Genomic DNA, 18,011 nt, shown 5'->3' with positions numbered 1-18,011 from the left:
CATTGTCCGGACGGCTGTAAACTTAGGATGGCCACTAATGACAGGAAAAGTGGATTGAACATGTGTGTACACTCATACTCGTTATGCATGTTGTGTCATCAGCGAGAGGCTTCGAGCATAATTTTTTTTCTCCGTTGCTCTATTTGAGGTTAAATTAATTATTTTTGTATCATTATAATCTGTATTGCTTTCCGAAAAAAATTAAGGTACCCCAATTTCTAAATTTCTATACGTTTGAAGGTCCCCTGAGTCCAAAAACTGGTTTTTGGGTATTGGTCTGTATGTGTGTGTGTGTGTGTGTTGTGTGTGTGTGTGTGTGTGTGTGTGTGTGTGTGGTGTGTGTGTGTGTGTGTGTGTGTGTGTGTGTGTGTGTGTGTGTGTGTATGAGTGTATGTGCGTCTGTGTACACGATATCTCATCTCCCAATTAAAGGGATGACTTAAAGGAAATTTGGAACTTAATGTCTTTTCACTATAAGGATCCGACACGAACAATTTAGATCAAATGCAATTCAAGATGGCGGCTGAAATGGCGAAAATGTTGTCAAAAACAGGGTTTTTCGTGATTTTCTCGGAAACGGCTCCAACGATTTTGATCAAATTCATACCTAAAATATTCATCGATAAGCTCTATCAACTGCCACAAGTCCCATATCTGTAAAAATTTCAGGAACTCCGCCCCATCAATGCAGATAGAATCCCAATTATCAGGCTTCAGATACAATTGAAACAAAAAAAATCAAGTGGAGTAGATTGAGCAAGAAAATCTCTACAATTAATGTTCAGTAACATTTTCACCTAAAATTGAAAATAAGCTTTAATTCGAGAAAATGTGATTATTCAATTGCAAATTATTGTTGATTCTATAAATCATTCACTATGAAGAGATAGCAGACCTTATGTGTGTCTCCAGCGTTATTACCCTGTCACCAGCTGGCTCAAATCACTGAATAGTAGACTTGAGATGCGCGGGAACACTAGCGTCAGGTGATCAATTTTCATAACGGCAAGGAAAGTTGTGTGAGTGCACACCAGATTTTTTGTTCGAAGCCTTTGGCGTGAATGTCTTTTTCGATCGAAGACACGTCCATTCATAAATGGTCGACTCACTTGTCCTATCGTCAGTGGCCAATATATAATAATAATAATAATAAATCATTTTATTTGTACACGGTATAACCATACAAATGAGTTGAGTATAAGAAATTCTAACAATGACTAAATTAAACAACATGAAAAAAATGTTTGGCAGCAGATCAAACAATAACAAGATCCAATTATAAATCTGTATACAACCACGCACAATGGAAGTACCTACATTACAATCAATAAACAGTATTACTATGAATTGCTAACATTTAACAAGCTCAAATTAGAAGGTACAAGGTAATTCCTAATCAATAATATAAATAGATTCAACATATTCAAACAACTCAGTAACTTAAATACATTCACCAAGATCAGCAAATCCAATAAATTTAATACATTCAACAAATCCACTTAACTCAAAAAACTTAACTTATCTAATTCAATTAGTTTACAGACTTCACTTTCAATAAAAAGAACCCACTCAATTAACAAAAACCATTTTAAAATATTTCCATCGAAAAGAATCGTTATTGGTTATGTAGCCCTTACGATTTCAGAGACCATAGTATCCCTCCTAGCCAGTGCCTTAGTAGTATATTGATAAACATGTTCAATTTTCTCAACATTAAAATTAGATAATAAAACCATTATTTTATCAACGTTTTGAACTATGTTATGAACATGAGGCGCAATGTATTGAATCCTGAGGTCTTCATAAGAGGGACAAACAAGAAGAAATGCAGAATTGTTTCTAAGTGTGATTCACAAGCGGGGCATATTCTCTGTGGCTCAACTTGATACCTGTTACCATTAACTTGAATGAATGTACTTTTTGCCGATAATCTCAATTGTGTTACGCATCTAATCATTCGAATTGGCAGCTGAAAAGTAAGCTGTTCTCCCAGTACCGAATCAGGATTGAACATTCCATACAAAGGAGACATCTGAGAATTGTCAGACCTACATCTATCCTCCTCTATCATCCTCCCCGAATACGCTTCCAGTATTCTATTTCTGTTGTTAAGCAGATCCACTGCATCAAATCCATATTCCGTCCATAAATCCCGAAACTGAACAGTTTCCAACTCCCTCTTCATATAAGACATCCAATTACTTTCGAAGTTTGTTTTTAATAGAAGTCGATAACACACATGAGGGTACCTAGACTCTGCCATGTTTACAACTTTGATCAACCATGACAGGCATCTTTTAAAGACATGAAACTTGAGTTTCGGCCTACCAGTCTCCAATCTGACACTCCAACTCGGCGTCGACCGGATCAGCAGCAGCAGACGTTTCAAGAAGAATAACTGTGCTTTCTCTATTGCTTCTTCATAACCCAAACCCCAAACCTCTGAACCATATAGGCAGGATGGGATGACAACGGTATCAAACAACTTCATCTTTTCTATCCATTTCTCTGATCTGACTCTAGACAAAACATTAATCGCCACTGTTGATTCCGCTTTAGCCCTACTTATTGATCGTCTTAACATCTCTGTATATCTTCCTGAAGATTGAAATATAACTCCTAAATAATTATACTGGCTACACATTTCTATTTTCTCCTCCCCGAGCTTGAAACTGGATTTATGGCATTTGCTTAATCGACCTCTATGGAAAGTCAGTATTTTGGTTTTGTTAGCATTCACCTTGAGACTCCTGCACTGTATTGGTCCAAACATTTCAATTTATTTCGCACGTCTGAAATGCTATCAGCCAGAATGACTATGTCATCGGCGTATTGCAGCATTAACACATCATTGTCGCCGTCAAGATTCAGGCCATGCAATCCTCTCTCTCTAAAAAACGACTCTATACCTGATGTGTAGAGGGCGAAGAGGAGGGGACTGGCAGGGTCTCCCTGCAACACGCCTCTAGTCATTGCTATTGGCTCAGAATAAACCCCTTTGGACCTATTTTCAACTACTAAAGTCAAGTTACAATACAGGTTTTGAAAGATGTTAATAATTCTCCTACTTATGCCAAGTGCTCTCAATTTCTGCCAAAGGCGATCATGAGGGACGGAGTCGAATGCCGATTCATAATCAATGAAAATTGCGTATACTTTCCTTTTTTTAAATTGCATATAATATTTAACTATTGTATCCAGTACAAAAATATTGTCAACGCATGAACGACCTTTACGGAATCCCGACTGACTCTCCTCCATCATTCCGCACTCATCCGCCCACAGTGCCAATCTGTCCGTTATTATGCCGTGAAAAGTTTGAGGATACAATTCGCAATCGCTATACCTCTGTAGTTCTTGGGATCCAGTTTACAGCCCTTCTTAAACAGCAAGAATATTTTAAGCCTTGACCAAGTTGTTGGAATTTCACTCGTCTCTAATATTGAATTGAATAGGTGAATCATCAACTCTTTTCCTTCGAACAGTGGCCAATATAGATAATTAAGTAAACGAAGTGATATTTAGACAATATGAAACATAGGAGAGAACTTCTGAACGAATCGAAATTCTGTAAAAGAAAAAAATTATGAAATAAAAAAAAAATTGAGTTTTCAGAAATCAATTATCTCGATATTAATTTGGTTCAATCGAACTGAATCTCACTGATATTCAACTAGTTTGATTGAGATTTCAAATGGTCAAAGCTGAGTAGAAAAGCTTGTTTTATACCTATATTTCAAAATGATCACGATTATGTTACTTTATTATTGGAAAACTAGAATTGTAATTATTGGGCGTACAGTAGTTACTGAAGAATTGCAATTCCAATATGATTGGAGATGAATTCATGAAGCAGGAGTAGTAACAAAGAAGCACTCATATCACTTTCTCTAATTCCATGTTACACATAATTGCTTCTTTGATGCAGGTGTGTGCTTCCCCCATCCAAAATTCAGGAAAATTTATCTCCTACCCCCCATCCAACCATACCTCCTTATCAGCCAACAAAGGACAAGGAACATGGATGATTATGATGAATCAGAAAAGCGTCGTCGCCAAAAAAACGAAGAACCTTCTGAGAGGTGAGGTGTCTGGAAAGTGAGCTGTCGCTGTCTTTGTTTTTCTCTGAGAGTTTGTGTTGGATCAGTCAACACGGAACGAGGCCTCCGTAAAGCGATAAATGAGCGTAAAACCCAACTAACCATTAACAAGGCTGCGACTAATGGGCTTGATACTTTAGAGTACCTCTAGCCCTAAACACTGGAATTCTCCACCTCTCAACAACAGATAAGTTGATCACAGCGCATTTTACTCGTTCTTCTCCCTTAAAATGTCTCAAGTATTAGATCAAGTTTGTTAGTATGAGATGAGGTTATTAAGTATAATGGAGTAGATAGACTACACTACACTACACTACACTACACTACACTACACTACACTACACTACACTACACTACACTACAATACACTACACTACAATACACTACACTACAATACACTCATCTTCAATAACCAAAAAAGGACTGTTCAGCGAATAATAAGGCAAATGAATATAGCCTACTACAAAATAAGTATTTAAATATAAATTGAATAAATATATATTTTTTAATTCAATATAAATATTTAATTAAAGAAATAAATAAATAATAATTTACAGCAAATAATATAAGGCAGCAATAAATAATATACTATTATTAGAGTAAATACAATTCAGTACTTTATAATTTATCTGAATAAAAATTAACTACCTAATTTAATTAATATTAATAATCTACATAACTCATAGAATAATCAATCTACCGAATAAACGAAATAGATTTTGAGACCTTATCGAATGGGTGTGCACCACAATAAATCGATAGCATGCAGCTTAAAGTTTCCAACTTTTTAATGGAAAACTTCAAATCAATTCAATTAAATCCCTAATTATTGATTAAAGAAATCTGAAATAGTTGCGGATTATCAAGAGAACCGAAACGTTATGAGCCAGATGGGTTGACGCCCGAAATAAAGAAGTACTTATAAGGCTACTCATTACACAAACTAGTTGTTAATTATCAAAAAATAAAAATAAAGAATAAGTTCAAACTACTTGGAAATGGCATCAATGTTAAAAGAGATTGTGAGTACATTTTTCTTTAAAAAGAGTACCTGGATTCTCTATGTTTTACTTTTATTTCTTGATAATAAATTAAGAGTAGCCCACTAGCCCCAACCAAAAAGTTAATAGTTGTTCATTACTTTGTGGTTGAAGCGATGATACTGGAGTTTATGAAATTCACACGCGAAGACAGTAAAAATATCCAGGTGTCATATCGACCATTTCCAGAAAGAAGTATAATGTGGTTATACTTTGAAAATGAGCATTCACGTGGGGTGGGGATGTGAGGATTCACTCCGTGAAGACTGGATGGTCCAGCGTATTATAATCTTCTTAGGATTATTCTCCTCCAATATTTATTTCATTTTTATTCGAATACTCGATAGTATTTCTCAGGCTGAATGTCAAAGTGAGCATACTTTTCCACGCTAGCTGCAGAAGGTCATTAGAATTATACTTATACTCGTCTTAATAATTTGTAGGAAGGCTAAGAAATAAATTGGTAAAGTTATTCACTAGTGGAGCTGAAAAGACACGAATGAGTTTCTTGAATCTAAAAGTATACTTTTTAATGTATTTCTCAAGTTTCTTCATACGTGAACACACATGTCATTGCACATCACATTACCCACATTTCAGTTTCTGCTCATAATGTGTCTGAACTTCCTATTTGAACGCTCAACATTCTCATTTACTACGAAATTAATTTTTTAAAGCTTGTGAACTATGACCATGTAGGAAGATAGTTATGAGGAGGACCCACCAATAAGCCTATAAGCCCTCTGCAGCTTCCTTTCTACGGCCACAGAAGTCGATGGCTCGAATCACCAGCAGGCTGTCTGCTCACTCGCTCACTGTCTGCTCCTCTCTCTCACACACACTCTCTCTCTCTTTTCAGTATCGAATAACCACTTCTCCATCTCTCTTCAGAACCACTCTATAAGTTCTTTTCACATACTTTATATTCCCCACTACCATCTTTCTTCTCTTTTCTCGAAATCCCATCCCAGACATTCATCAAAACGATAATCGTGTTAAACAATCTTAGAATGTTGGAGCGTTCCACAGATGACTTAACAGCCTGTTTTAAGCTCTCGGACTTTGAAAAACAAAACTTTTTAATGCCCTTGTTCTACGGTGATAAGCAAAGATGTCTGAGAATTGGTTGAAAGGAGATAGAAAACTGAACGAATAAGAAAGAGAGAGTGATACGCAGATGGAAAAATAAAAGACATCAAAAATCATAAACGTGACCAACCTTGATAACATCGAAATAACCTGAAAGGTCTTATGACTTTTCTGATGCTCGTCAACATGAAAAGGATTATGTTCATAACTTTTCAATGAATCTGGGCAATAAAAAGGTGAAAGGTTATGATGTGAAATAAAATATTCTATTCATGTTATGAATCATGTGCTTTATATGTTTTCCAATCATTCTTGGGTGTTCCAATCGAATAATCTTTGTTGGACAATAATATATAAATGAGTTATTGGTTTGAAAAGAGTCAGACTGAATAAGTCGTGTCCAGTTGAAATATTGATTTTCAAGTCTCGGAATCGCTTAGAATAATGAAAATTTGGTACTGGTACTTTAACTAACTTCTAATTGGAAAATACGATTAAAGGTTACTAGTGGAAATATTTTATAATGAAGCTTATTAGCTATAAAAACTAATTGGTGATATAATCAATCTTCATGATTTGGTCTGTTGATTCTTATTCTGACTTTCCAACGGCCATCAGTTTTTATACAAGAATAATATTGGTTTTCACTCTGATTTTTATTAGTCCTTAACAAAAATAGTTGAATGCAATGATCGCTTGCCAATTTAAGATCGTATTCCAGGTCTCAGGTCTTTCAAGTAAGAAGTTACTCCTTTGAGACTTTTGAAGAGACAACAAAACTTGTGTTGTGGGAGGATAAGAGATCTGAAGTGACAATTTGTCGCTCTGTGTACAAGGGGTTTCCTCAAGAGATGCATTTCACCTCTCCAAAGAAAATGAGGACACTTCCAAGTCGTCAGAAGCATTTCTGCAGTCTTTTATGTACAGTAGGTATTTTTCTTATCCCAATGAAAATACAGTTTTTAAGGAAAAGTCCTTAATTTTTTATTTAAAAAATACATTAATTGACCGAGCGTAGTGAGGTTTAAGATTCAAGTCGACGGTTTGGAATTTTCTTAATGTTTATATGTTGAGCATTTACGGCGAAACGCGGTAATAGATTTTCATGAAAATTGACAGGAATGTTCCTTTTTAAATTTCGCGTCGACGTATATACAAGGTTTTTGGAAATTTTGCTTTTCAAGGATAATATAAAAGGAAAAAGGAGCCTCCGTCATACGCCAATATTACCGTAAAAATCAGACTATAGAATTATTCATAAAATGTTTAAATGTTAATGTTTAAATGTTTAAATGTTAAATGTTTAAATGTTTAAATGTTTAAATGTTTAAATGTTTAAATGTTTAAATGTTTAAATGTTTAAATGTTTAAATGTTTAATGTTTAAATGTTTAAATGTTTAAATGTTTAAATGTTTAAATGTTTAAATGTTTAAATGTTTAAATGTTTAAATGTTTAAATGTTTAAATGTTTAAATGTTTAAATGTTTAAATGTTTAAATGTTTAAATGTTTAAATGTTTAAATGTTTAAATGTTTAAATGTTTAAATGTTTAAATGTTTAAATGTTTAAATGTTTAAATGTTTAAATGTTTAAATGTTTAAATGTTTAAATGTTTAAATGTTTAAATGTTTAAATGTTAAATGTTTAAATGTTAAATGTTTAAATGTTTAAATGTTTAAATGTTTAAATGTTTAAATGTTTAAATGTTTAAATGTTTAAATGTTTAAATGTTAAATGTTTAAATGTTTAAATGTTTAAATGTTAAATGTTTAAATGTTTAAATGTTCAAATGTTCAAATGTTTAAATGTTTCTATGTTTATATGTTTTTATGTTGCGCATTGGTTATAAGCATGGCATGAGGTTAGCAGTTCTCTTCACCAGTTGAAAGACTATTCGTATTTTTTCAAGCTACATCTACAGCACTACAACTACCTGAACAATCAATATTTATACTACCTATTTATAATATTCCTCTCTATCAGGAGAATCAAGATTTCAGGGTGACAGGATGCTGATGTACAATTGCATACCATAGAATTTAATTCTCTTCTTACAATGAATTATCATAATGTTCCACTTCCCATCATTACAGGCAACAAAAGTAAAGTATTATTACTACAAGAAAGTCAAGTCCCTAATTTCGCACAACCACGGCTTGTTATCCCTGCAATGTAGCCCAGTCATTGAGGTCAAAGAAACAGGGTTTCGGGCAACAAACTAGGGGAAAGCTCAATTACACAGTACATACCCTGGAACCGACGAAGAGTCCCCATCGTTACACCACTTGCTTCTCCCCCAGGAACCCACCGAATTTCGGAACTGTAAGGGTTTCTTAAAACAGATATATCTCGGCTTCAAATAAAGATATCGATCTGATTTTGATTCCATCCTTTAACTATGAACTGAATAAGCAATACAGATTATTTCGAGTATGCCGAGGTAATTTTCATCACATACCAAGTGCCCACTCAACTGGAAACCCACCAGAAGAAGGAGAATGTCAAAAACATTGTGAACAAGTTCTGCTACACGAACGATTCAAACGGCGAGTCTGTTAATGTTGTTATCGATTACAAGTCCAAGTGCGGGTAAGCTGGGAGTCGTGACGTTGAGATGAACGTGGTGAGCACGGGCTTAGGAGCTTGGACATTGACTATTATTCACCTAATCTCATCTGGAAAGGTAGCTGTGAATGCGTTCGGACAGACTTTGCATGTGTCGAGTGGTCGGTGACTCAAAGACTTTCGACTGAGACGCGGACAGCTGAATGGTGGTCACGAGTTGAGACTCGTCCCTTGCTTGGTTTGATAATCTGGCCGGCCGTTGCATGCAGTCAGTCAGTCAGTTGGACAGCAGTAGAAGAGAATCGTGTGTTGTCTCCTGCTTGTTGGCTCGTCTCGTCTACTAATTGGTCCAAAGCACAGCCACCAGGAGACCGAGACTGGTTTTTGATATTTGTAATTACGTCAAAAAAAGAAAAATCCAACACCAACTGACGAGAGAACAGCCAGTAATCTGCTACCGCGACATCGAGCTTTGTGCCCACATAGATCCCACCGTTAAGCAGGCCTACAGTTTTTCTCTCTCTCTTTCCTTAGCAGAAAAAGTGAGTAGAGTCGGTACAGTGCTTTTCAAGATAACCTGTAGGATGATTCGACAAAAACACTCACAGGAAATAGAGAGTCATATTAGTATCCTAAGTAAACCTGATTTTTTAATAGATCACTTTCAATCTATTGTTTGACTCTTAGCGCGATATGTGGAAAGGGCAGTTAGTATTAGAAATGAAATGATTAGGGAGTTTAATTATTAAATATAAAAAGGAAAATTACTGAGGCATTATAGTAGTATTTATTTCATTTTGTTCAGCTTTATTGATTTATTTGTTCTTTATGTAGCAGGTTCTTTATTTATTTATTTTTTTCTTTATTTGGTTTCCAATGATAATTGTTTTCACAAAATTTCGAATTTCTTTTGTTTTTGTAGAATAGGCCTACCAACTCTGGCAGACAACCTTTATGGTTATGTCAAGTTTTTTGTCTCATGTTTTTATTTAGCACAATCATTATCTTAATTATATAATTTTTAATTGTTATTTTGTAACATGATTGTAGTCTTATTATTTTTATTTATATTGAATAAAGGCATTTTCTATCTTCTATCTATCTATCAATCTAGTGTGGAATGATTAATAAGGACGCACCTTCAAGTAACAGTGTTCGTGATGGATAAAGAAAAGGTTGTAATAAATATGGATTTGAAACAAAGAAAATGCCTTATTAGAAACGTTTTATTGCAGCATCCGATATAGTTTGTTGCTTGATGGGATATGAGATGGAGCTATTCGTACCGTATAAGAACAATCTTATATTAAAGGAGAAAGAGAAGAGGGTCTTCAGCGCAATAAATCTCTCTGGCAAAGATACATTGAGCCTTGAGGGTGCAGAGGGGTAGAGAGGGGCTCAGCGCGAGTAGCGAGTAAATCGGACAGACATTGTTTTCCAGATGATTGGAAGGATAAAGCGACTCCTAATTGGGCTGGTACCTTTCCTGTCTAGACCAGGAGGCAACTGAGAGATCTCAAAACTAGATCCACGCTTTCACGTTCGAATTCTTGCTTACCAGCAGTTTTAGACTTAGCAGAAGATAGCTTATGCCTGGAGATCGAACAAAACCATTACTTTGGATTTAGAAGAAGGCAACAGTAGTAGGCTCGCATTTATATTCAACACAACAAACAGTAGGATGTAGGAGTGGATGGGGCTCAGAGGCACTTGATTATGTATGTGTGTGTGTGTACATTAACTACTGTATCATACTCTCACTAGAATCACAAGTACAGCGAATTTCATTTTTGGAAATTTCTATGAAGTCTATGTGTATAGTATATAGTATATTATATTGAAGAATTGGTATATAGGTACTTGACTTACGTCAGGACACTTGACAACAAGTCACTATTCCTATAGCGGGCTGCGGATTTAGTCACAATATTATTGATCCTCGATTTCATATAAATCAATGCTGGTTGCAGTGGCGTATCCAGGGGGATGTATCCAGGGCGTTTATGGGGATGTATCCCCCCCCCCGAAAAGGGACCTGAATTCTTTTGTGGCTGGATCAGCCTCAAAAATTAGCATCTAATGCCATATTTTCATTATATCTATATATATAAAAGCGAAATGGCATCCACTCACTGGCTGACTCACTGACTCACTCACTCGCAGAACTAAAAATCTACTGGACCAAAAACGTTCAAATTTGGTAGTGGTAGGTATGTTCAGTTGGCCCTTTAGAGGAGCACTAAGAACGGATTTGAAAAAAATCCTAAAGATACGCCGAAATCTGCGTTTTTCCAGCGTTTTTTTAGCGTTTTCTCAGTTTTATCGAGAACAAATGAACAGAAAATGTTCAAATTTAGTACAGAAGCTCAGCTAGGGTGTAATAAGGTTGTGTTAGAAGGAATTTGCAATAACGTCAAAGATACGCCCAAAATTAGCGTTTTTTTTTTGCTTTTTCTCAGATTCATCGAGAACAAATGAACAGAAATTGTTCAAATTTACTACAGAAGCTCAGTTTGGGTGTAATAATGTTGTGTTAGAAGGAATTTGAAATAACGCCAAAGATACACCCAAAATTTGCGTTTTTTGCGTTTTCTCAGCAGTTATTTCATCAAGTTTCAAATTACAATTTTCAAATTTGGTCCTACAGAGGTTTAGCTAGGGTTTAAAAATTTTGTGATGAAGTGACTTCATTAAAGATACGCCCAAAATCAGCGTTTTTCTCAGTTTTTCTGCGTTTTCTCAGTACTTCGACTTTCTGATGGAATGAAGAATGCTCAAATGAAAAAATGCAGGCGAGCGAAGCGAGCCCGCTGATCTCATTTTTGGACGATCCAGTCGGGGGCCCAGGGGGCGGAGCCCCCTGGCTAGACGGATATGGCGAGCGAAGCGAGCCTGACGGCTAGTTGTACTATGTAAGTCGAGAAAAATAATTTTAAGAGATGAGAGAATAGCACTGCAGTAGCAATGATAATAATAATGAGCTACTTAAAGACAGTGTGTGGTCTAGTCCTAGTGCGTAGGGACTAGATAGCAGTGGATAGAGAAACTACAGATAGCACTTCAAAGTTAGTTCACTTTTTACCATCTATTATTTTGAAGAAATTCAATATATATTTTATTGCTCTAGTTGATTAAAGTTCATTAAGTGTCATGCATATCTTTAAACAAAGCTCCAGCAGCTTCTTCTAGAGTACCCCCGAAAATTTCACAGAAATGATGTACGTGCGTAGTTTCTACCGTGGGCAGGAGGGACACATCCCCTAATATATAACAATATTGTTATATAACATATTGATATCCCCCCCCCCATATAAACAATGTAAGTTTGTACACTCAAGTAAAATTATGTAATTTGAAAAAGTGTTAATCAAGTAAAACTAAGCCTATAAAGTTGATTGAGAAGTGCATTATTGGAGCCAAAATTTAAGCATTCTAGCTTGTTATCTAATAATGAGTAGGTCTTCTACAAAATCGTTTTTTTAACAATTGAATGAATAATACAATTCTATTTTCTATTTAATCAAAAACCCATAGGCCTAAGAAATTTTGAATGAAAAATAGAAGTAATAAGTGGCCTACTGATCACCAAACAAATTTGAATGGAATGTTTGTTTCCAAGTCGAAATTGCGTGAAATCGCACCAAACTGAAGGTACAATCTCAAAATTTTCCGGGGGGGGGCCTGGACCCCCCCTTTGGTGGGGGGTATTCCATACACTCCACACTCCCCGGTGTCACCCTCAAAGTTTAGGTAAATCTATGTACTCCAATGTTATGATCCCCCAACATTTTTCTCTGGATACGCCACTGGCTTCTGCACGCCACTGTCTTTTTCACAAACCTCAAATAATAAAATGCATTAATGAAGTCATATCTATTTCAAAGTAAATTCGAACCAATTATCACTGCAATTTGCGTGAAATACACTCATTTCTCTCACAATATATCAAAGAATATCCTACTTTTGTGGCTATAAACGTTAAAATTTATTGAAGGTTCAGCAATGTTCAGCAAGATTCCTCTAAAATCAAGACATAAATTAAACAATACATAAAAAATAAGCTAGAATGTACAACTACTGCATTCTTTTGCTGCAATACTCTAAACAATTTACCTTTTGTCTAAGAAGTGAGAACACTCAACACAGGATTGTGATCATTCCGCTAATTCAAGTACCTTGTAAAAAAGCATTACAGCTGTGGATGTGGATGCAGAACTCTGTAAGCATAAGAAAGAAAACAAGAACAGTTCTGATTTAGCTAATCTGTGCGCTTCATCTCAGAAAGCATCCTTTTACAGCGAGAAAAGCGTAAACCAGCCAGAGATTTACATTGAAGTTCAAGGTGAGGCCATAAACAAGTTGAAGGCTTGGAATTATTGTTCTTTGTGGAAACGAGGCGGGAGCATTCCGTTCGAGTTGGCAATAATAAATGAGCCCAGATTCAGTCAGAAAGCATCTCTAAGACTAAAGGATATGCGGTATGCAACGACCAAGGTATTCGCATTTGTACTGCTTATCTTGGAACCCTTAAACTTGAAAAGAATGGATGCAGCTTCAAGGAATTATTGCTAAAGCACCTTTTAACAGGTAACAGGAATACATCATTCTTCTGCGGTACTGCGATTCCTCAAAGCCTCAAATAATAAGATGCATGATTAATTGAACGAGCGAAGCGAAGTTTCATAGTTTTGACTTAATTGCTTTACAATAACTGACGAAAGTTTTAACCAATCGACTACAAATTTTGAACTTCGACTTGAATTCTGGTTTGATTCCTCACACTATTATACAGACCAAGTTCTTTGGCCAACGAAATTCACTCATTCTTCTGTTCTTTTTGAGGATATAGAAGGATAATATCGAAAGTGCAAATAAAAAAAGTGGTTAGATATCATTCGGCTACAAATCACAATTTTTGTAATCAGATTTCAATACATGATAACATTGGACTGTCATCATTCAATTACAGCCAATGCGAATTGTATGAGAGAATTGTTGCTAAACAATAAAATAGGGGAAATTTCGTCGTCATGGCGACAGCCAATAGGAGTTCAGTAAGATAGATCACAACAAACTAACCAATAAGAGGGTATAAAAATAATAGGTATAGTCTAAGAGGGTTCACACACCAATGCAACTCTATCTGAATGTTCAAGTTACAGCTCATCCCAACACATATTTATATAATAATTATTGTCTCTACAGATAAGGCCATCGTTATTTAACTTTAAAGTTCAAGTATTGAAAATAGTCTTCTCCTAATGAAGCTACAAGTACCTTAAACCTTAGAAAGTAATTGTACATTGAGCCGTATAGCTGCAGTGGCGTAGCAAAGGGGGGGGGTTCCAGGTTACAAACCATGTGCACAAAAAAAGGCCCAAAAATCCATGATCCCTCCATCAAATTTCACCAGGTATATAGAGGGAAACCCTCCCACCATTTCAAAATCCAGGCTACGCTACTGTAAGGCTGGTACCTATTTAAAAAATAATTATGAATATACTGCAACAAGTATTCAAGATAAACATTATTGGAATCATACGAGTACATACGACGAGCATTATAGTTGAATCGTTGGATGTCTAGCATTCCTTTCAACACTATTCAAGCTAGATTCATAGATAAGAGAGAACTTCCCTGTCCTTATACTCGTTAGTTGTTTCGTCTTTTATTTGGGCTTCTAACTGCAAGGGTTGAATGAGAGAATGACATATTTGATGCTGATCCAGGGGTGACCTGGTATTTCACCTTTCTTATTTGCTAGTTTTATGCTTATTTTTCATTCTTATATTGAGACGAATCCTCTGTGGGAGAATGTGAGTACTAGTATGTAAGTAAAGGAAGTCCACATGCACATCCAATTGCTGACTTTTCTTTGTCGTTCAAACCACTGCGACACCATTATACGCTTACATATTATGAGCCTCTACAAACTGAGTTTCTAGTTCTCGTTAAACGTAATACACAGTACCAAATACCAACACGTGTCACATGCGGAAGACAAAGGATGGTTATTTTAGGAAGAAAATACAAATAGTGTAGTAAAATAAATAAGGTATTTACCTGATTTCCTGGCATGATTTCTCGAATCAGTAACACCGGCTTGTATCCAGATCTATCCAGACAAGGAAATAGTCTCATCATCTACACAACTGGATTGAAAACAAACTGTATAAATTCTGCGTTCAAGCTGTTCACTTTCACTCGGTCGTCGCTTCTCACGGCATTTCTCTGCAATATCTGCTGCTGGCTGATGGCTGCTCTCTCCCCACATTACAACTCCGTTAAGGATAGGTACCTCCTAAGACATGGCATCAGAGGTCGACCGCCGCTCTCTCAGGGTCGTCGTCTCTCTTCGCTGGCTGTCTTCCACGGTGCTTTCGCAACGATGCACTTTGATAACGAAACTTCCTTCAATTATTAATCCTTTGACTCAGCTCTAGTTAACAAATTGTAGTCTATTGTTGAACGTGTGTATTCTATTTATAGATTCATAACGCCAGTATAGTGGAACAATATTAATAAAAATATAAATCTCAGTACCCTTTTAAATTATTTTGTTACAACATGTTTCGGACATTAATGACATTTTCAAGACTTGAACATGTTGACAAAATAATTTAAAAGGGAAGGCTGAAATTTATATTTTTATTTATATTAAAAGTAGCCCTAAAGAAAAAAGACAAAAAACAATATTGTTTGATTATCAACTAAAGAGTAGACTCAATAACTTGTAACACAGAAAACTTATACGATTGGATTGGATAAGATTGTTTTATTCTATGCTTGTAGCTGTAGTGTAAATGGGGAAAACATCAGCTTATAAATAGTTTTCTATTTTTCAACTGATTGACTTGAACGAGTTCATTTGGCAAGACCTCTAATAAGATTTAAACTGACAGGATTTCTTGCATATATAATTCCAATCCAACTAACGCTGACACTTTGAAGTGAATCCGACCATAATAGCAACACTGATAAGCTATCACTGCTCCGGGATTCGGCCATGCGTTGAACAACAATAATTTTGCAACGTTAACATTCTTCGATCACTTTATCATCAGAACACAGTCATAAACCAATCTTAATCACAAGAAGATAAACTGAACATGGGAAACTGAAACTGAATTGATACATAATTGGAAAATATTATAAAAGTCAGTATTATTTGTGATGCCAAATTCTGATTAAGCTCATGTACGGCGTTGATAAGTTTTTCATACTTTTATAGATATTTTTTATCTTTGTTCATATATGTGGTAGTCCAGACAATAAATGCTCAATAGAAAGTTCAGGAGAAAATGTTTATAGGACAATTAAATGCCACACCTTGAAGCGTATATTGTTAGAACTATTGATATAAAGAATATAGAAACATTTTTTGTCAAATAAACCTTGTAGAAATTAAAATTTTTTTCAACATTTAATTTTTTACTTTCCTTGCCCTATTACCATAGGTAAGGAAAGTATTGCTTTCCGAAAAAAATTAAGGTACCCCAATTTCTAATTGTTTCAAGGTCCCCTGAGTCCAAAAAATTGGTTTTTGGGTATTGGTCTGTATGTGTGTGTGTGTGTGTGTGTGTGTGTGTGTGTGTGTGTGTGTGTGTGTGTATGAGTGTATGTGCGTCTGTGTACACGATATCTCATCTCCCAATTAACGGAATGACTTGAAATTTGGAACTTGAGGTCCTTATAAGGATCCGACACGAACAATTTCGATCTAATGCAATTCAAGATGACGGCTGAAATGGCGAAAATGTTGTCAAAAACCGGGTTTTTCGCGATTTTCTCGAAAACGTCTCCAACGATTTTTATCAAATTTATACCTAAAATAGTCATTGATAAGCTCTATCAACTGCCACAAGTCACATATCTGTAAAAATTCCAGGAGCTTCACCACATCTATGCAAAGTTTGATTTTAGATTCCCAATTATCAGGCTTCAGATACAATTTAAACCAAAAATTTCAAGTGGAAAAGATTAAGCATGAAAATCTCTACAATTTATGTTCAATAACATTTTCACCTAAAATTTAAAATAAGCTCGAAATTCGAGAAAATGTTATTATTTCAATATTGCAAACTGTTGATTCTATTAAATAATCATTCACTATGAAGAGATAGCAGACTTCGTGTGTCTCCAGCGTTATTGTCCTGTCACCAGCTGGTTTGGATCATTGAATAGTAGACTTGAGATGCGCGAGTACACTAGCGTCAGGTGATAAATTTTCATAACGGCAAGGAAAGTTGTGTGAGTGCGCCACACCAGATTTTTATAGGATAGTAAGACGTAATGTCCGTAACACGCATATAGTTTTCGAGATATATGCCAGAAACAAAACAAAATGGCACCTTTAAACCACCCTCACTCCTTTAACACAGGGGTAGCGGTGGGGACTTTTGGACTTTGATATATGCACCCCCAAATCCATGTTTGAGAACTATCCTAGACGAGGTCAAAAAAGATTGTCTTCCAAGCATTACCCTCTATTATAAACTTTCGTTGACTGGACTAACAGTTTATTGAAAAATCTGGTGTGGCACACTCTAAATACAGTATAGTCTGTGTAAAGTAGTAAGTTGAGACTTGGCCCTCCATCCGAAGAAATTACAAGGTTGCCAAATCGTGTAAAATTGCAACATTCTCAAATTTCCAATTCAACTTTAGAATTGGATGTAGAATATCATCCCCGATATCCTAGTAGTGCTAGAAAAGATCCAGGGTTGAAGGATTAAAAAGAAATTGAACTTTTATGATAAAATTGAAAACATCGTAAAAATTTGTTTTTTTTTTTTTGAATATCACTTCTCTCAGAATCATGGGGCGTCGTAATGCATGATAATTTTATATCACATTAATGGGGAGAATGTGTCCTTTCTATTGGTGTATGGATCATTTTTATCCGACCTATAGTTATTTTTTAATTAATGATTATGTTCGTCAATGTCGAGCAGAAAACATGAAATTTTCGACTTGCTAGAAACTTTTTTATTTCAAAAGATAAGTAGGTGGTGGAAGCGAAAAAGTTTCTCAGAAATAATTGAAATTATTTTTCCAATTGTCAAACGTACTTTGGCCTTTCAGGAGTTTCAAAGTCAAGGATAGCGGCTGAATCATGTGCCACCATATGCTATCAATAGCTGGGATCAACAAAAACAAAATACAGAACAATTGAAAAATTCAGCAACTGCAAGCCACATGATTAAGAATAGCGAA

The 18,011-nt window shown here is 35.5% G+C and overlaps 1 protein-coding gene across 1 annotated transcript in view; it reads right to left on the bottom strand.

Moving 5' to 3' along the window:
* The window catches only part of LOC111050019 (venom dipeptidyl peptidase 4), an 84,796-nt gene extending 69,189 nt beyond the window's left edge, over positions 1-15,607 (bottom strand). The window contains exon 1 of the mRNA XM_039424689.1: positions 14,859-15,607. Within this exon, the coding sequence (XP_039280623.1) occupies positions 14,859-14,939 (81 nt within the window). The 5' untranslated portion in view covers positions 14,940-15,607. The remainder of the gene's footprint in view (positions 1-14,858) is intronic.
* Between the last annotated feature and the right edge of the window lie 2,404 nt (positions 15,608-18,011).

Source organism: Nilaparvata lugens, chromosome 3, assembly GCF_014356525.2.
Source record: "Nilaparvata lugens isolate BPH chromosome 3, ASM1435652v1, whole genome shotgun sequence".
In the NCBI taxonomy this organism is placed as follows: domain Eukaryota; kingdom Metazoa; phylum Arthropoda; class Insecta; order Hemiptera; family Delphacidae; genus Nilaparvata; species Nilaparvata lugens.
This window is presented reverse-complemented; position numbering and strand designations above follow the sequence as displayed.